At 40.6% G+C, this 20,228-nt stretch overlaps 1 protein-coding gene and 1 long non-coding RNA gene across 6 annotated transcripts in view; one reads left to right on the top strand and one right to left on the bottom strand.

The window, feature by feature from the left end:
* The window catches only part of Sin3a (SIN3 transcription regulator family member A), a 60,501-nt gene that overhangs the window by 5,040 nt on the left and 35,233 nt on the right, over positions 1-20,228 (bottom strand). For all 3 annotated transcript variants that reach the window (XM_048416745.3, XM_085689699.2, XM_048416744.3), the window contains exons 10-19: positions 20,106-20,224; positions 19,314-19,524; positions 18,349-18,465; positions 15,969-16,207; positions 14,492-14,675; positions 12,837-13,410; positions 10,221-10,390; positions 4,489-4,662; positions 3,196-3,288; positions 2,264-2,358 (exon numbers count right to left, since the gene is read on the bottom strand). In XM_048416745.3, coding sequence (XP_048272702.1) covers positions 2,264-2,358; positions 3,196-3,288; positions 4,489-4,662; positions 10,221-10,390; positions 12,837-13,410; positions 14,492-14,675; positions 15,969-16,207; positions 18,349-18,465; positions 19,314-19,524; positions 20,106-20,224 — 1,976 coding nt within the window. The remainder of the gene's footprint in view (positions 1-2,263; positions 2,359-3,195; positions 3,289-4,488; positions 4,663-10,220; positions 10,391-12,836; positions 13,411-14,491; positions 14,676-15,968; positions 16,208-18,348; positions 18,466-19,313; positions 19,525-20,105; positions 20,225-20,228) is intronic.
* LOC125388590 (uncharacterized) overlaps positions 1-20,228 on the top strand; it is a 27,462-nt gene extending 7,234 nt beyond the window's left edge. The window contains exons 2-6 of one of the 3 annotated variants that reach the window (XR_015737730.1): positions 1,683-2,118; positions 6,941-7,000; positions 7,122-7,927; positions 15,746-16,639; positions 19,071-20,228. This is a non-coding gene — a long non-coding RNA (uncharacterized LOC125388590). Of the gene's footprint in view, positions 1-1,682; positions 2,119-6,940; positions 7,001-7,121; positions 7,928-15,745; positions 16,739-19,070 lie in introns of those variants that run through there. The other 2 variants (XR_015001880.1, XR_015001877.2) reach the window with 2 other exon arrangements.

Raw genomic sequence — 20,228 nt, 5'->3', positions numbered from 1 at the left:
GAAGTTCATAATTAATGGAATACTCTTCACTATAAACTAATATTTATCTAAATCACTTTGTGAGTTTTAAACTTCAAGAGAAAAATGAACAATGACTGTGTTCAATTCAAATATTATTTCAGATGGAAATATAAACCAGTAGATATAGTTAGAAGAAAAAGCTTGAATTAATCTGCTCTTTAGTGAAAAAAGCTAGTAAGTTACATGGAAGATGAAGTTGTTAACTGATTATATTTGCTGTTTGACCACTAATCAGTTTTCTTAATGTCTTTATTATGTAATCCTTTAAAAAAATTTCCTGAGATAAAGTCTCAATATATTGCCAAGGCTCAAACTCAGGGTCTTCCCACCTCTGTTCCTACAGTACTATTTACATATGCCACAAGACCCAGACTCAAGAGGTGAAGTAACCAACTTTAAAATTACTGTCATGGGTCAGTGTGGGGTCTCACACCTTTAATCCCACTACTCCAGAGATAGAGGCAGGCAGATCTCTGTAGGTTCCAGGCCAGCCGGATCTAAACAAGTTCCAGGCCAGCCAAGGCTACATAGTGAGACCCAGTCTCAAAATAAATTAAGTAAAAATAAAATATAAAGGGCTTTTTTCTTTTTTTGGAGTCAGGGATTCACTGTGTAGAGACAGAGTTTCACTGTGTAGATCTGCCTGTCCTGGAACTTGTTCTGCAGACCAGACTAGCCTTGAAATCAGAGATTCACCTGCCTCTGCCTCCCAAGTGTTGGAATTAAAAGCATGAGTCATCATGCCTGGCTCTAAAATAGAGATTTTGCTCTCAGTTTTAAGAGAAAATTTTGCCCCTAGTCCTTTTGTTTTTATTAATGGGTATGATGTCCTTGTCAACTTGACTAATCTGGAATTAACTAAAACTAAAACATGGAAGATACACCTGCAAGAGACTTTTGTTTAAAGTGGAAAGATCTACTTCTAATCCAGGATCTTTGAGGTGGGAAGACACCCCTTTAATCCAGATCTTTTGAACTGGAAGTTCCATCACTGATCTGGGCCACACGTTCTGATGGAGATCTATATAAGGAGATGAAAAGGAAGCTTTTACTCCTTGCCTGCTTTGCTATCAAGTATATTCCTTCACTGGCATTGGAGCCTACTTCTTTGAAATTCTGGCTTATACTGAAGACCAGCTGAGACATTCAGCCTGTGAACCAAACAACTACTGGACTCTTGGACCTTCCATTCACAGCCAGCTACTGTTGTATTAGCTAGACTACAGCCTGATAGCAATTCTAGGGAATCCCCTTTCTAAATACATTCATTCTCTAAGTTCTGTTCCCCTAGAGAATCCTGATTAATACAGAAGGGTTGTATGGTATAGCCCAGGCTAGTCTTGAACTCCCAGCAATCCTTGTGCCAGAACTTTCCAATTCCATGATCACGGGTATAAACCATATAACTGGCTCATCTATCCAATTTCTACTCCTAAAATAGTTTTCAAAATCAAAGGATCAGCATTAAACTTGCCTGTATATGAGGAAAATTTAAAGTTCTAAACAGAAAAGAATTACACAGCAGCTACAAGAGATTTGGAGGCCCTTTCTATCATCCCCAAAACTATAAATGTAGTTCAATGAATCTAAAATGTTTATTCTTCTGTCTGGAATTTTGGTACATGCCATGAAGACAGTCTCTATTTTTTTCCTCCTTCAAGGCGAAGACAGGGTTTCTGTATGTATCCTTGGCTGTCTTGGAATTTGCTCTAGAGACCAGACTCGCCTCGAACCCAGAGATATGCCTGTCTCTGCCTCCTCTGTGCTGGGATCAATGGTGTGCCTACATGTCAACCTCAATAAAAAGCCTGGCATCCAGTCTAATGAGCTTCTTTGGGAGGCAGAGCTCCAAACACAGTGATGGTTTGGAGGAACTATAGGACTTGTCCTATGTGCCTCTGCTGGAGAAGACTCTTAGAAGCTTTTTCCTTTTGCTGATTCTGCTCTGTATTTTCTTGTGACAACTGGAGATCTGAGTATGGCTGCATGCTGAGTCCTGCTAGGAATCACTGATCCATGGACACATAGTCTACCAGATCGAGTGAGGACCACAGTTTCTCTCATGTTCTCACCTCTTCAATGTTGGAGATTTTACAGGTAAGCCAGCAAATGCTCTAATACCATCCTCAGCGGATATAACAGATGAACAATTTAGGAAAACTAGACTCTAAAGCTGCCCTCCATCTGCCCCCCTCCATGCTGTGAACAGTACGTAGCACCAGAGGTGACTCTGCGGACTTGCCTTGGGAGAAATACTGGTTTCTGTGCCAGATGTTCTCGAAGTTCAGGAGATGTAGTATCAGAACTCATGTATCGCTCCACGTAGTCTGACCAACGCTAGAAAGACAAATATAAAAGATCATAAAAACAGCTACATGAATCTAATCCTGCCACAAAATGTCCAAAGACTACAAATTTCACAAACAAAATAGCCTAGTATGATAGTATACAAAAGTAATTCTAGCACCTGGGGGACTAACACAGGAGGGACTGCAAACTTGAGGTCAATGAGGGCCAAAGTGGGGGTCACTCAGATTATAGCTCAGTGGTAAAGAATTTGCTTTTAAACCCCAGAACTGTGAAAATAAAAAGTGACACCACTTTCCCTAAAGAACATGCTTATTACTTAGTATTGAAATAGATACTTAAACGCTATTAGCCAAGATAGTACATTTGAGATAGTTATCAAAAATAAATTTGTAGAAACTGCAAAACAGTGTCATTGATACCTTCCACACTAATAATTGGAATACTAGCACCTCTTGAAAAAAAGTAAAGTTCTGGCAAACATAAGCCAAATGGTCTCTTCTTATTCTCCCAAACATCATCTATGTGGCCTGGCCCCTACTTATATTACCATTGCAGACCAATGATAATATATTCCCTCAGTTAAAAATTCCTGGGCTCACCAGGCAGTAGCGGCGAACACCTTTAATCTCAATACCTAGGGGGCAGAGGAAGGTGGATCTCTGAGTCTGAGGTCAGACTATGCTACAGAGCAAGATCCAGGAAAGCCAGGAGTACACAGAGACGCCCCCTCTCTCAAAAATAAGTAAAATAAAATAAAATAAAAAGTAAATCCTAAAAATATAATCACAGAAACCCTAAGGAGCTACGGCCCCCAAGAATTGAGAGCAACTAGGCAAGCTCTACATGAGATGTCCCTGTCCATACCTCTGCTTCTACAGGGTCATCTGAATTCTCCTCTTCTGTGTCCAAAAGCTCAATGGTCAGTTGAACCTGGCCTTGACTTTGAATGAACATTAGCTGAAAACAGAAGAAGAATGTAAACAAATAAAATTTCCAAGGCTATAAACCTAGATTGTCATACTGTAGGTGGAAAGGTATTAAAATGATAAAATTTTGTTCCAAAGAAAAAGATGAGGATATTGAAAAGATGCTGATATATCTGCAATACTTTAGGCTCAGGAGAGTAAAGAAGAAGAGTCACAAAGATTTTAAGAACCAGAAGACAAGTGTTTTGAGATAGTGTCTTCTGGACATAACAGGGAAGCCACATCCACGAAATCTCAAAAATAGGGTTACCTACACAAGACCTGTATGACATGAGCTGATATTCCAATGTGGAAGGGAAATTTCACAAAGGCCCATCATTAGATGAAGAGCTACAGGTAGTCACTGGCTGCTGAGAGAGGGAGAACCTATTTTCTCCAGTGACAAGCCCCGACAGATTACCCCAGGTGTCAGTCCTAAATATATGTACATATGAACAACACCAAATGAACTCCGTGGGTTGTATACATACATGACAGTGAACATTAAAGAAGAGGCCATGAATCTGAGAGCAAGTGGGAAGGGGACACAGGAGAAATTGGATGGGGTAAAAGAAAGGTGGACACGATGTAAACATGGTATTCATGCAAGACATTTACAAGCATTAAAAATGAAAAGAAATTAAAAAAAGAATGTTCTGTTGGGCTAGCAGGATAATGGTCCATTGATTTTTACACATAAACATTTTCAAAAAAAATATTTACAAAGCATTGTAATTTTTGAAAAGCTGAGACTAAGGAAGCTTGTTTTTTGTTTTACTTTACTGTTTTGTTTTGTTTTAAATGCAGTAAAAGTAACTGGAACGGTCAGCTCAGTTGGTAAGAAGCTTGGTGCCAAAGAAGCACAGGGATCTGGTTTGATTCCCAATATTTATGCACAACTCTGGCTCATAATCACAGCACTGGAGAGACAGCCAGCCTACCAAAGAATAAATCAGTGAGCGCGAGGCCAATGAGACAGACTATATAAAAAAGGGAGGGGCACAAACCTGTATAGTGTACAGTTCCTGATGTGCACATACACACACACACACACACACACACACACACACACACACACACACAAACACATAACAGACACGGGTGAGTGAGCTAATGAACGGCAGAGAAGGATCGAAGTAGACTGTCCAACAGAGACTTGGTTTTGGAGATCAGCTTCAGTAGCAGCTCGTACCTTAAAGCAGTTCTCGTCTGACATAAGTTGCTCTGCTTTCCTCTGGTATGTTGATTCCAGAAGGCTCCTTGATGTCTGACTGTTCAGCTGGCCTCCAGTGGCTCCATTATTGTTTTCTGCCAAGTAAAGGTCAGTAACCTGCACACAAACCTCATCGCTGACGATGTGCTGTAGCTGGAACAAAGCACAGGCCAGCGGTGAGCGAGGAAAGCACTTTTCCTATCCTCTAGTCATTCAACTTAAAGACATTCTTTTTTTTTTTTTTAAATTTATAAAGTTAAGCATTATCATGCTCATGGAAAAGAACCAAGTCAAGATCTCCTGCCTTTATGAACACTTCATAAAGAAAACTCACATATATGTAAAGCAAAACCAAGTCTCAATAGTACGTTTTCCATCCATGTTTCCTAGCAAGTAAATAAAATGTTACCCAAGTGTTTTTTAAAAAATGTTTTGCAGTTATTGGCTTTTGTTTTTGTTCATGACAGGGTCTAATGCAGTCTAGGCTGGTTTCAAATTTAGTATGTAGCTTAGAATAACCTTGAAGTCTTAATCTTCCTGCCTCCACTTCCCATGTTTGGGGATTATGACATGTACCACCATACCAGGTTCCATAATTTGTATCCCCACCTCCATGTATTTTTAAATTATTTACAATTTTATTTTCACATATATTTCCAATCGACAAATACTTTGGAAAACAGGCTGGAATAGTAAAGATGCCCTATTGTAAGAATTTTATTTTTGTTGTTAAATAGTAAAACCTTATGAGACCTGGAGTGTGGAGAGGTAGCTCAGAGAACTCTGAAAACAAGGTCCACATGATTTTGAAAAAAAAATTATTTTTATTTATATCCATTGAGTTTAAGCCTGTGGTGTCGGCTGTATGTGTTTGGGTGGCCACAGAGGCTGGAAGAGAACACTGGATCCCCTAGAACAGGAGCTACATGAGGCTGTGAGCCACCATGTGGGCACTGGGAAGAATAGCAAGGGCTCCAAAATTCTGAGCCCATTATATAGGATTCCTAATCTTTGTACAAAACCTGAAACTTAAAACGTTGCTGTATGGCCAAGCAGTGGTGGCACACACTTTTAATCCCAGCAAGCGGGAGGCGTGATCTCTGTGAATTCAAGGCCAGCCTGGTCTACAAGAGCTACAGGATGGGCTCCAAAGCAACAGAGAAACCCAGTCTCGGGGGGGGGGGGGGGGGAGGTTGCTGTATAAGCCATGTGGGGTGGCCCATGTCTTTGATCCCAGCACTCAGGAGGCAGAGGTATGTGGATCACTTTTGAGTTCAAGACCAGTCTGGTCTATAGAGTGAGTTCCAGAACAGCTAGGGCTATGTAGAGACCCTTCTCCTCATTACCTTTCCCCCAGGAGCTCACCTAATGAGCAGAGCTGAAACTAGAAGTCAAGCTCCTAACCCAAGGCCAACTTTCTCACCATCAGTCCACTGACCAGTCTACACCTGGCAGAAGTATAATCCTTAAATTGTGCATGTTCTTTTTTTTTTTTTTTTAACTCCCAAGGCTGGGTTAAATTAAACCCAGAACCATAAAAGGTTACACCCTTTGTCTTAACGGTGTAGTTGAAAATTGTTAACCTTTTTCTTAATGGGGGATGGCAGGAAGCTTACTAGACCTAGTGACTTATGTTAACAGCCCTAGAAAATTGAACCTTTAATGTACCCTGTGGGCGAACCCTGACCTTGACACATGCTAGGCAAGTGCTTGCTACAACAATGGGCAACATCCCCACCCCACTATTTCTGTTTTAATTTCCCTCACTATTCTTGTTATGAAATCAAAATTCTCCTAGGTGACTCAAAGGGTAAAGTTGATTGATTTCAAGCTTGATATCCTGAGTTTAACGCCTGAAATCCACATGGTGGAAGAGAACACACACCCATAAGGTATTCCTGACTTTCACATATACACATGACACATAATACACAAAATACTTAAATAAATGTAAAAATAGTAACTCTTACAAGTGAAACGAAACCCTACCCATAAAAATACCAGAGAAAAATATAAATTAGGACTGGGGTATATGTAGCTTAGTGGTAGAGGGCTTGCCTAACAAGACAAGCCCTGAGTTTAGTCTCTAACACCAAACCGACCAGGCCCTAGAAACAGAAAAGCATAAATGATAATTTCAATATTGATTTATCTATTTTACTTAGTCATTCTTCTGCTGTCATAGCCACTAAGCTATTCTACCTTTAGGAAGATCTGGTTTTTGTGAAGTATAAACGATCTGGACATCACCATTAAAGTATGACCTGGGAACACAGTAAAAGCTTCACAACGTTTTAAGTGGGGGAGAAAGAGGAGCAAGGTAAAAGTTTATCTAAGACATGAACTCTGTTCCATGAAGACTCCCCTCCTGGCTTAAACCTCGTTAAAGTGGACTATGTACCACTGACTCCCTTTTCATATCCTCTTTTAGGTTTCTGGCCTCTCACAATCTTTGGAAAAGGAAGCACTATAAATCCAGACACAAGTGGCGGCAAGTACACTTACACCCACGTTAAGTCTTTCATCTAGTAACCTGAAATGTTGTAGGGATAGTTTTGAGGATTTGTTTTTATTTTTAAAAAAGAAGTATTTTTTTCTTCTTTTTTAAACAGAGAAACACCTGCATTGAAAAGCTGGGTAATACCAATGCCTGAGGTGCTGAAGTCTCAAGAGAGCTGGAGAAGGCTTATGTCCAATGCAGAGAAACATGAGGATGACGATGTCTAGGGTAAAGGGATGCTTCCCTTGACAGGTCCTCACATTATGACATATTTGAGCTCTATCACAAGAGACCTGAGCCTGTCTACTTAAAAGTTAACCCCTCCTCGTTTTTGAGACAAGGTCTTATGTATCAATCTGGTCTTGAACTTCCTATATAGCTGAAGATGACCAACTTTTGGTCTTCCTGCCTCTTTCTTCAAACTGCTGAGATTATAAGCATGTTACCACACCCATTTTATGGAGTGTTGGAGATCCAACCCAGGGCTTCATGTATGCTTGGGAATTAACTCTATCAATTCAGCTAACTAAAGTCCCAACCTGAAAAAGATAAAACAAATATATGGCCTGACCTTGAAACTTGGTTCAACCAGAATTGAACTCCAGGGGACCACAAAGAAAGAAGAAAAAAAACAATCAGACACTATTCCCTGAAGAGTTATGACAAGTGTGGTGGTTTGAATAGGAATGGCCCCATAGACTCAAGTGCTGGAATGTTTGGCCCATAGGGAGTGGCACTATTAGGTGTGAGTGACCTTGCTAGAAGAAGTGTGTCACTGTGGGATGAGGCTTTGAGATCTCATATGCTTAAGCTACAGCCAGTATGGAATACAGTCTCCTGCTGCTGCCTGCTGACCACGTCTGCTTACATGTTGCCATGCTTCTCGCCAGGAGGACAATGGACTGAACTTCTGAAACTGTAAGCCAGCCCCAATGAAATGTTTCTTTTTATAAGAGTTGCTATGAGTTGGGCAGTGGTGGCGTAGGCCTTTAATCCCAGCACTTGGGAGACAGAGGCAGGTAAATATCTGTGAGTTCGAGGCCAGCCTGGTCTACAAGAGTGAGTTCCAGGACAGGCTCCAAAGCTACAGAGAAACCCTGTCCCCAAAAACCAAAAAGAACTGCTGTGGTTGTGGTATCTCCTTCACAGCAATAAAACCCTAAGACAAGAAGCTTGGATATACCTTTAAAGACACACAGATTTGGGTTTCTGGAGGAAACTCCTATTCTCCAGTTTGTAAAAGTATATTGATAATGTTAACCACACAAATTCATAACCAAATTCTGCTAAGTAAATTAATTCTATTTCAAACATTAACCAAGGGCTTATAGAAAGTTAATTTTATCAGCTTTGTTTTAAAAATACTGGGTTAGTACTATGAAAGACGGTTTGTTCCTAGCTATAGCCAATAGTAAGCTTGGAAGCAGAAATATACATGCGGGAATAGAGCTGGTAACTTATATACATTTAAGAACTCAATAGGGATTTGTCTCTCAAATTATGAGTATAGATGACTATCACTCACCAACAAGACGGACCCCTTTAAAGGAAAGGCTGAGGAGCTTTTCAATTTTCAGAGCTGTCTCACTAACAACTTTCAGTAAGACACAAGATTCAGATACATGCAGCTTTCTTCACCCATCCCGACTAGATTCTGTGAGCATTCAGAGGCAGGTATTCTTCCAAAGCCAAGGAAAACCCAAGGATTCTTTGCAACAGTTATTTTCCTCAAGGGAACTCTAGGCCTTTTCCTCTACTGCAGCAGTGTGGACTCCAGGGAAGATTTGCTTTTTCTATCTTTCTAGATCACAGCATTTATGTGCTCTGATCCCCTAAGAGTTCAGAATACTAGTAGGAAGTCCAGACCTCCCTGTCAGAAGGATAACACATTGGCTGGGTGTGGTTTCTCACACCTGGAATCTCAGTATTCAGGAAGTTGACACAGAAATAATACAAACTCAAGGTCAGCCAATGCTATATCGTGAGATCCTATAACAAACAACTCCACATGTTTAAAATTCCCAAAAATAAAATGTAAAAGCAACTACAAACTGAACATAGTCTCAGATAAATGAGGTGGGCAGAGCATTATAAAGGACTTCTAATATTAAATAAGGCAAATAGAAGGCAATGTTACATCTATGTTTTCTTCCTAGAAAATGTTAGGAGGTGAACCCCTATGCACTCTATCCATGGCCATTAGGACGGGCTCTAAGGAGGGTGACAGTACTGCAACACTGAGAACAATATATGACCCAAATCCAAGGCTGGAAGAGCTGTGTTTTGTTAACAGGACAAACAGATGTTGTCCAGCTATTTCCTCTGAACAGAAACATCAGACTCGGGAAGAACATAAAACATAGAAGGCTCAGTAAGTAAACATGAAAACTTGACTTAGATAGAATTAACCCCCCTCAACACACAATGAGGTCTCATGTATCCCAGGTTGGCCTAGAATGTAGCTTAGAATTATACCTTGAATTTCTAATTCTCCCATAAAAGTAGTAACAGTATCTGGAGAGAAGACATTCTCCCATAGGTCAAGCTGCCTTCTGGTTGTGCACAAGTAATGTGGAATGCCCTTCTATATGCTGTGAATAAGTTTTATTACCATTGGTTAATAAAGAAGCTGCTTTGGCCTATGGCAGGACAGAATATAGCTAGGTGGAAGATACAAAGATACAAAGAAAAAGAAGGCAAAGTCTGGGAGACACTAGCAGCTGCCAGAGAAGCAAGATGTGAGGTAACAAGCCATGAGCCTCATGGTAAAATATAGAATAATAGAGACTGGTTATACAGAAACTGGCAGAATTCAAGAATTTCGGTGAATTGTCAGTCATGCTAGAATGTGTATGGTGGGCTTTTGGGCTTTTCAATGATGTGGCTGCCTTTGGGTTACCTATGTTCATTAAGTAACCCCAATGAACATAATAGTTCAGTAAGCTAGACTTGGTTAGAACTATTTCTTTGGTTTGCTGTCAGTGCATCATAAGGGGAAAAGAGATATTTGTTCATTGTCTCCCCAGGAAAAGCCACACAACATACTTCCCTCGAAATTGGTCCTTTCCTTTTTGAGACATAATTTATAAACACGGTCATATGGTTAAGCTGCTTTCCTTTTCCCATAGAAATCTTGCTTTTTCTTTGCCTAACCCACTATTAGGTAAGGACACCTTCCCTTGGTGGTCTAGGCTCCACCATACCCTCTCACCTGTCTGACGATGCTCTGGATTAGTTTGTCCATAGTAAAAGCAATGTAGGCGTGAATGGTGAACATCTCTCTCAGTGAATCTTCGTACTGTGATGAGTCTATGTTGCCATCAAGCAGGCTCCGCACCATGTCCAGGAAAGCTGGATAATAATCTTCTACATCAACATCCACTATAGGAAAGATGAGACAGGTAAGACCTTACTCTAAGACAAGCTCAAGGACAGAGAGCAGGGAATCCCATAGCTGATCTATACACCATTTGAAAAGACAAACACCAGATATGCAAAGCATGTCCGACTCAACCCAATTCAAACAGAAAAGAAATCTGATAGATTGTAATCACCAGCACTGTCCACTCAAGAACAGTGACTGCAACATCTAACAGTGGCTCCCAACACAGAATGACCACACTAGAGAGGAATTTTAAAGCACTGCTGAGTTCTATGTCATCTGAGAGCCAAATATCCCAAGAGGGTCCTTCAAGTTGCTGGCTCCCCTACTTACACAAAACCATTTCTCAAGGGGGATATCTGCACATAAAGCTATTTCAATGACTAAAATATAGAAAAGAAAAGGCAGGCATAGTTAGATGCTAGCTAGCACTTTGAAACCTCTTGGCCACAGAACAGTTATTCAAATTAAGACCTCTATGAATGAACTTATCTGATTTTTATCAATGTATTCTTGTTTAAAAAGGATTTGCAATGCTGTATCCAACTAATGACATTAAATGATTTATGCTTGTTGCACATGCAGCACTTCAACCAATAGCTGGAATCAATTTTACTAGTAAAGAGGCAGCCACTAGGACAGGGCACTAGGAATGGGGTCGCCTAAACTTACTAAATTAGCACCCATTTATGCAGAGTTCAAAAACTAACCTCAACTTGGACATTGTGGCACATGCCTATACCTGAGGGAGGTTAAGGCAAAAGAATTTCTGAGAGTTTGAAACCAGTCTAGACTACATAACAAGTTTCTGGACAGTGAGCATTTTGAAGCAGGAGATACTCTCTCAAATAGAGAGGAGGGTGAGCACGAGGTTGTTACTGGGTCTTAGCTTTATTCTCTTCCTTGTTCTCTTTAATGATGAAGTATAAAATTCTATTTGTGGGGCAGGGGACATGGTTCAGTGGATAAGAACACTTCCTACATAAAAAGAGCCACAGCACCCATATAAAAACCTGGTTATGACCACCTGTACCCTTAGCACTGTGGGTGGGAAGAAAGGAGAAGCACTAGGGTATCCTGCCCACCAACCTAGCTGCAGGTTCAGTGAGAGCCTGTCTCAAGGAGTAAGGTACAGAGTACTAATGAATACTCCATGCTCTCTAGCCTCAGTGCACACGCACTGCCTCATTACAAAAAAAAAAAAAATCTTGTGTCCTTTTTTTCATATGTTGCACTTCAATAAAAAAATTCATTAAAAATGTTAATTACAAAAGGAACTCTTCTCGATGATTAACTGGCCACCTAAGTTGTAAGGGAAAATAAAGGAAGACCCACTTAAGGAAAATTGGGTGGGTCTTACAGACAGGCAAAACAACCGCTGTTTACAACAAGCTACTGGCTGGAGTTCTGTCACAGAATATCACTTTGTCGAAGCCCATGAAAGAGGCAGGTAGCCTCTGAAATATGCTAGGATAAAGCGGAGTCAAAACCATAGATTTGCAGCCACAGCTATAACTGGGATGAGGTCTGGATGGCCACTGAAGAGCACACTACTGCAGTCTAAGTCCAGGCTAAGACAGTTATCAAGCCCAGATTTGGCCACTGTATTTATAATTTCTACCAAAACAGAATCACCACACTTAAGCCCCAAAGTCGTTACTTTCAAGCTAGATCTAATACAAATAAAGGTTTTTCAAAGAGATTCCTGGTGTCATTAGTTCAAAAGGTAAGAAGCTAGGGTTGTATACAGGATTCCAATTTACTAGTTCACGAAGCGCACAGTAGGAGACGTCTGGCTCATAGGCTAAATACCTAACTGAAGAATGAAACTGTTAATCTGGAAGCACACAGCACAGCATGGCACAAAGCATATGGTAGCTTCTTTAATGAGCCCTTGGTTTTTCTTGAATCCTCTTTATCCCTCTGCTGTGTCTCACACCATTTAGAGTCCCAATTCTTTTTTAGAAAATATCAGGATTAGCCATGAAGCCCATTAAAGAGAAGCTTGCTAACACACATTTGAGAACTTTCCTATTTGCCATAAGCATGAATAATGAGGAATTTATATATTGTTATGGAATGGAATGAACTATGACATTTCTCATCTGAAACACTACTCATTAACCTAGCCAATAAATCCCCCATCCCTCACATTCCACAGTGCTAACAATGGACCCAAGTGTCCAGAAACTGAGGACTACACAAGGTGCTATGTATAGATCCTTCCCTAACCCTCAAGCAACCCCATAAAGTAACAATTACTGCCTCCATTGTACTGGTTCATTTATGGGTTCATGGGTTTAAGGAAGGTTACACAACCAATTAAGTTGCAGAGGTATGATATAAACCCTAGTACCAAACTAAAACAACTGCAAATTTCATGAGGCCTTGAAGCCAGTCATCCAATCTACATACATTCTGAAAGCCAACAGTCTAAGCACTCACTAGGCTCTTTGAGACGCAGCTGTATGGCAGGGCTATCACTCTTGTCTCGCTTTATGCCTAGCACCTCCCGTTCCCACTCTCTCTCGCGGTTTTCTTCTTCAATTTGCCGCTCAGCTTGGGAACAAATCCGTAGCAGCCTCAAGCAGAGAATCTGATGCAGTCGCATAAAAATATACCAGTTATTATTAACATAGAAGAGGTTATATACTTCATCCATTCCTCTTAACTTCTGAGCTGCTGTGTTACTAAATAACAACTTGGACTTAGGGGGACTGCCCCCAACACCATTGTGCTTCTTAGGTGCCCCTGTGGCTTCGTCCACATCCATTTCTTCCTCTTCTTCTTCTTCCACATCTGAGAGATCACCTCTCTGAGCAAACAGCAGATCAGGAATGAAATGATGCATGATTTGCTTGATTTTGTACTTGTCCTCTTTCTGAATGCCTGTCTGCCTCTTCACATGATGGATGATCAGAGCAGCAGCATCTTCTAGTATCTGCTTGTCTTCATAGGCGAGGGAAAGGTGTGGGCCAACTGGTACACCAGCATTCTCTTCTGTAGCCTGTTCTTGTCTCTGGTGGAATAGACACAAAACCATTCTGACATGTATACAGCAACAAGCTTAAAAGACTGTATGCCAGGCGGTGGTTGAGCACACCTTTAATCCCAGCACTCAGGAGACAGAGGCAGGTGAATCTAAGCGAGGTCAGCCTGGTCTAAAAAGCCAAGAACCCAGTTCTAGGATCGCAAGAGCTATACACAGAAACCCTGTCTTGAAAAACAAAAATAAACAAACAAAAAAAAACTACACCAGCAGCACATTTTATTATAAACCACAGTGAAAACAAGGCACACTGGCACTATCTTTAATTCCAGCCTTTGGGTGGCTATGCCAGAAAAATTGAACATGCTAAGCCAGTTTGGGCTTATCCAATGAGATTCCCATCTCAAAACAGACAGACAGATACATAATAATGGCTACCCAATCTGAAATACAGGAATTGAGCTCAATTTTCATCTCTCTTCCAAATATTCATGGGTACTATGGTCAGTGTGGCTTGATACAAAAAGATTAGTACCTTCAGATATTGAAGACTTAAGAGAACAGTCTTTAAAATTTTAGATTAGCGCTTATGGGTGATATAAAAATATTAGGGTGGAGTTTGTCACATGGAGGTTAACATGGTCAAACATAGACAACTAAGTGAAAAAGTTCACTTACTATTTTTATTCTTTGAAACTAAGGTTCACTTTTAGAAAGCTTCCTACCTCCTGAGACAGGTCAACTTATATTACCCGATTCTTGGCTCCTAGTACTATTTACACTCCCAGTAAGTGTGCAGAGTGACAGGGATTACCAACACTTTTTAAACTGAGGTAGATAAGAGGGTTTCCACAGATACAAGATATTTGTTGGGAGAAGTGGGGGGGAAGGGGACCAAAGGTATAAACTAAAACCAGAATGATAAATTAGGAAACTAGAGGAAGGACTAACTGTAACAATGAGTCTTAGGTCTAAGATGTAGACCAGGAATCAAAAGTTATGACGGACTCTATTCATGAAGAAAGAAGCAGCAGTTCTCAGTGACTGGAGAGTGAAAGCCAGGCTGAACATAGAGACCAAAGCTGACGGAGATGTAGCTCACCCAGCTCACCTCATCATAGATGCTCTCAATCTCATTGAGTAGGCTCTTAGACCTCAGGACCTTGGTGTCATTCTGTTTGAAATTGATGCCCTGGTGATCCAAAGACTTCAAGTAGTACTTCTCATTTTGCTCTCGCCACACCTTGTTAAAGCCTCTCTGAGCTTCTCGCCATTCTTCCTCTTTCATCTTCAACCTTAGCAGGGTGGGAAAGAATGTAAATAACAATTGAGAATTTAGAGGGTGTAGGAATGAGAAATATGCCGGGCTTATATCATTTGATGCAAACTTGAACCTATGCAAATTCTGATCAATGGTTGATACTTGAGATAATATACTTGGTATTACGTAAATGAGGTTTTTTGGAAAGTGGAGCGGTTTTGTTTTTCTAGATAAGTCTTACTGTGAAGTTTTGGCCTAGAACATGCTATACAGACCACACAAGTGGTCAAACTTACAGTAATTCTGTCTTCCACCTCCTCATTTATGATATAATAGGAACGAGAACCCACATCTGGCTTCCTACCCTGAGTATTGAGAAAGTTGAGTGAAAGTTAGGTGTGGTGGTACATGCCTTTAATCCCAGACCTTGGGAGGCAGAGGCAGGCAGATCTTTGTGAATTCAAGACCAGCCTGGCCTACAAAGTTCCAGGACAGCCAAGGCTACACAGAGAAACCCTGTCTAAGAAAAAAGAAAAAAAAAAAAAGTAACATCAATGAGGTTTCCATGAGGGAGCATGGAGTGGTTTCTGAGACAAGGACTCACTCTGAAGCATTCATGATTTGAAATTGACAATGTAGACCAAGCTAACATCAAATTTACAGCAATCTTCCTCCTAGTGTGAGAACTATATGCATGAGCCACATATGGCTCCGATAAATATTCTTGAAAACTAACTTCTCCTTGTCTAACTAAAGCAACATTGAAGTTGCTGCTACGTCATGACTCAGAATGCTTACTGAGATAATGAAATCCAAAGTCCCAGACAGGACATTTGGTGAAGGGGGGAGTTTGCAAGTTCAAAGTCAGCCTGGACAATATAGCGAGATGTTATTCCAAAACAAAGTTCTTAAACACATACAGATACAGACACAGACGCACACACAGATTGGGATATGGTAAAACATTTGCCTACCAAGCATGTTACACAAATGGTCCTAAGTTCAATCTCCTCTACTGAGAAACAAAAACTAAAACACAACCCTGAAATATAAATTCAAAGCACGCTATCACACACTAACTCACTTTCTCTCTCTCTGGCACAGGAAACTGAACTCAAGGATTTATGGTTGTCATGTAAGCACTCTGTCACTGAGGCTCATCCTAATCCTTCATCCGTTACCTGTCAACATTTATTCCATTTGGTATTCAAATCCCTTAACCAAGTTCCAAAGTAAAACAACCAAGGAAGAAAACTGGAACTCTAAAACCATGTGGAAAATGAAAACCCTATTTAATAGGATACTGAACTTCTCAGAAGATACACACCTTTTAAGAACAATTGGAACAGCAATGGAGGGATTCTTCCTCAGACCATCAATGATATCAGCTGCTTTATCGGCATATATCCTCTGCAGTGCTTTCCTATGGATGACTTCTGAGGTGCCCCCAAGGGTGTTATCCAAGCGAAATTTGGCTTGTTCCTCAGCAGACAAGCGTGAAAGTTTTTTCTGTATTGCTTCCAGAACCCGGATTGTTGCAAGATTGGTCTCTAAAACTACATCAAGCTTAAAACAAAACAAAAGAACAGAAGAGTGTGCTCAGGCCCAAAACCAGAATATAGCAGAGCTGGGAGAATAAGGAGTGTCCAATCCCTTGAGATTGGAGTCATGGTTTCTATACAAGCCACGTAAGACTCTCTACAATAAGCTGTGAACAATGGCACCTGCTACTTTCATAAAGCTGTCTTCTGGAAGCACATAAAGTGATCAGCAGTCATCATACCTATCACAACTTCCACACACTGTTTAGTACCACTGACCACAGGCCAGTGGGACCTAAGAGAAGTCTACTACTCTACTGATATATTTCCTTACACTTTTGCTTGTACTGAGACAAGGCCTTACAATGGATGACCTGGAACTTGCAATATAGACTAGACGGGCCTTCAACATATGGCAAGTTCTTGCCCCTGCTACCTAAAGGCTGGGATTACAAATGTGAGTCACTATATCTGGTCTAACCTATAAGAAAACAATCCCAAAAGACAGTTATGAGACTAACAAGTTTGTGAGTATTAAATATGTCTAAGATTTAAATATTAAGTTACTGCTTCACATCCAATAGCAACAAATTCAGGATTATCCTTTCCTTTTGAAACAGGTTAGCATGTAGCTCTGACTGACATCCAACTGTCCATGCAGGTGAGGATGACCATAAATTCTTAAATCCTTCAGCCTTCTCCACCCCAGGGATTATAATTATACTACATTGCCCTTACTTAAAAATGATTTTCAGTTGATTAAAAACATCCCATAGAGGCTGGAGAGATAGTTCATGGGTTAAGAGCAATGCCTGCTCTTTCAAAGGTCCTGAGTTCAATTCCCAGCAACCACATGGTGGCTTACAACCATCTGTTATGAAATCTGGTGTCCTCTTCTGGCTACAGACATACATGTAAGCAGAACACAGTATACATAATAAATAAATCTTTTTAAAAAACAAGAAAAAACAAAAACTTCCCACAGAAGCCAGGTGTGGTGGTGTACACATTTATCCGGCACTCAGGAGGCAGAGGCAGGTAGATCTGAGTTCAAGGCCAGACTGGTATACAGAGAGTTCTAGGATAGCCAGGGTTACACAGAGAAACCCTGTTGAAAAATGAAGGAATGAATGAATGAATAAAACTTCCCATAGAAATTAACACTTAATACAATTTAGTTTTCTGAAAAGATAATCAGAGGTCATTAATTCCAGGGCTGGTGTGGTTTGAATGAAGATAGCCCCAAGAGGCTCATATATTTAAATAGTTAATCCTTAGTTGTAAAACTGTCTAGAAAAAAATAAAGAGGAGCAGTGTTATTGGTGGTGGTATATCACTAGGAGGTGGGCCTCTAGGTTTCAAAGGACTAATAAGATTCTCAATGCGTTCTCTCTGCCTCCTGGATATGGCTCAGGATCAAGATGAGAGCTCTCAGTTGTTGCTTTCCTCCACCACATGGACTCTAACCCTCTGAAGATTTAAACCAAGTCAAACTCTTTTACAGGTTGTTTCGGTCATGGCATTTTATCAGTGATAGGAATGTAACTAAGATGGGGAAAAGATGACAACCACCAGTCACTGGGGAGACAGCATGATTGCTCTACCGAGGGAATGAGCTCTCTCCCACTGATCTGAAGAAGCAGGCCCAGGCAACACAGTGTAATAAATAGACTAAGTCAGATACATACATGCAAAACACAATTAACTCCCTTCAATGTGGTATTAGTAAATATCATCTGATAATGGAAATTTTTTTTTTGAGTCTCGTTTCAGAAATTCTCTTCCTACAATAGGGGATCTCTGCTAGCTGTTTTATTCTTTCTAGATCTACCCATCCCAGTGACTACTTTTACAATTTAAGTCTTACTGGCATGTACTACTAGGGTTGACTCTTTAATCTTTTTTTAAAATAATTTATTTCAATTTATTTTATGTGCATTGATGTGAAGGTGTCAGATCCCCTGGAACTGGAGTTACAGACAGTTGTAAGCTGCCATGTGGGTGCTGGCAACTGAACCCAGGTCTTCCTGAAGATCAGCCAGTGATTTTAAGCACTAAGCCATCACTCCAGACCCTCTTTTTAAGTTAATTCATACACAGTACTTAAATACCCCTTCATTTTACATCTTCCTTGTTTCCCAAACTTCAAATCACAAAGGAGGATACCTCAAATCGTTCATCTTCACAACGATAAATATGTTCTTCATACTGAGTTTTCTTGGAACTAACAAAAGTGGAGTCTTCAGACCACGATGGGAAGGAAACCCAGGTATCATTTAAAACCTTTGGATGGAAAAAGAGGAGGCAGAAAAGCTTGTAAAAATTTACTGGTAATTAAACACTCTCAATAAAAAGACAATGCTACAGAGAGGAAAAAACACTGGCTGGATTTATGTCAATTTGACGCAAGCTAGAGTTATCTGAAAGGAGGCAACCTCAGTTGAGAGAAAATACCTTCATTAAGAAGAGTAAGATCTGGCTATATGCAAACCTGTAAGGTATTTTCTTAACAAGTGACTGATGGAGAAGGGTCCAGCACATTATGGATGGTTCCATCCCTAGACTGCTGGTCTTTAGTTCTACAAGAAAGCAGCTGAGTAAGACATGAGGAACAAGCCAGTAAGCAGCACCCCTCCACGGTCTCTGCATTAGCTCCTGCCTCCAGCCCTGTCTGAGTTCCCACCTGATCTCTTTCAGTGATGTGGAAGCACAAGCCAGACAGTTAGTTTTGCCCCCAAGTCATGGTGTTACATTAGAGCAATAGAAACCAAGCTAAGACACCTTGTTTATAAAAGAGTAAAGAAAGTTCTGAATAAAAGTTTTCTTTTGAAAAAAAAGAAGGTACATGATTTCACAATTCATATAAATGATGGTCTTTCTTGTAACAGGGTTAGCAGATAATAAGAACACTTGTCATCAAACCAGACCACCTGAACCTGGCGTCTGAACCTGGAAACCCACATGGTAGGAGACAAACAGCTGACAAGCTGTCTCTGCTCTCCACAAGCAGATCACAGCTTACATGCATATATACTTATCAACCAAATAAATGAAAACTTAAAAAAAAATCTGGCCCTGGTACTATCATTACACTCTTTTGAAGAATCTGAAGATCCAATGCTGACCCTTACCTCTTTACACAGAGGAGTCCGTCCTGTACACTTGGGCTGCTGGTAACTTTTTGGTAGGGCTCGGTAGCTAGAGCCCAATCTTTTACAAGAGGCATAGTCGATCTCCATGGCAATGCCTTCTGTAGCTCGTTCCTTTGGAAAACTTTCCAGATGCACAGACTCTTTATAGCCCAGAAAGTTCTTAAACCAATTAAACAATTCAGGGAATTTCCTGAAGAACCAAACCAAAAACTGGTAAGCAATTTGAGGCAGGATGCAGTTATTATGAGGAACAACATCACAATTCATGGTCAGGTCACAACTCTGCTACCAGAGACAATTATTTTCTACCTGAGAAGCATCCTTTAATTAGTTAGGTTCCATTTTCCTTATATAATGCTCTACAACAAGACAGTAAGAAACTAAGAAGCCATTCTTTGGCTCAAGAATTATACTTCACTGTTCATATAATCCTCAGGACGGCAAATGCAACCAAGATTCTAGAGCCCTGGGCGATCAGTGTCTATAAACATCTTGTGCTGGTCAGACAATAGAGAGACCATGAGTGTTGCATCATTAGCTGATACGCTGTGAACACTTTTCTTCTTTTTTTTTTTTTTTTTTTTTTTTTTTTGGAGACAGGGTCTCTCTGTCTCCCTGGTGCTGGGATTAAAGGCCTGTGCCACCACACCCACCCCGAAAGTTAGAAGACATATAAGGCCCCCTCTGGCACTGTCCTTTGTGGCAACTCAAATACCTTTGTCTATTACCTGCCCTCACAAGTACGAGGGCTAGGCTGTTCACCTCACTCACCCCAGGAAAGGAGAGACCAGCTGCACCAGCTCAGCCCGAGAGATGACCTCCTGGTTGAAGATGACCAGGCAGCGCAGGAAGTTCTCATAGGCCTCTGCGCTCCGGAGAGCCTTCCGGACCTTA

Source organism: Myodes glareolus, chromosome 4, assembly GCF_982192425.1.
Source record: "Myodes glareolus chromosome 4, mMyoGla1.1, whole genome shotgun sequence".
In the NCBI taxonomy this organism is placed as follows: domain Eukaryota; kingdom Metazoa; phylum Chordata; class Mammalia; order Rodentia; family Cricetidae; genus Myodes; species Myodes glareolus.
Note: the sequence above shows the minus strand (reverse complement) of the source record. Positions and strands in the feature narration are given on the sequence as shown.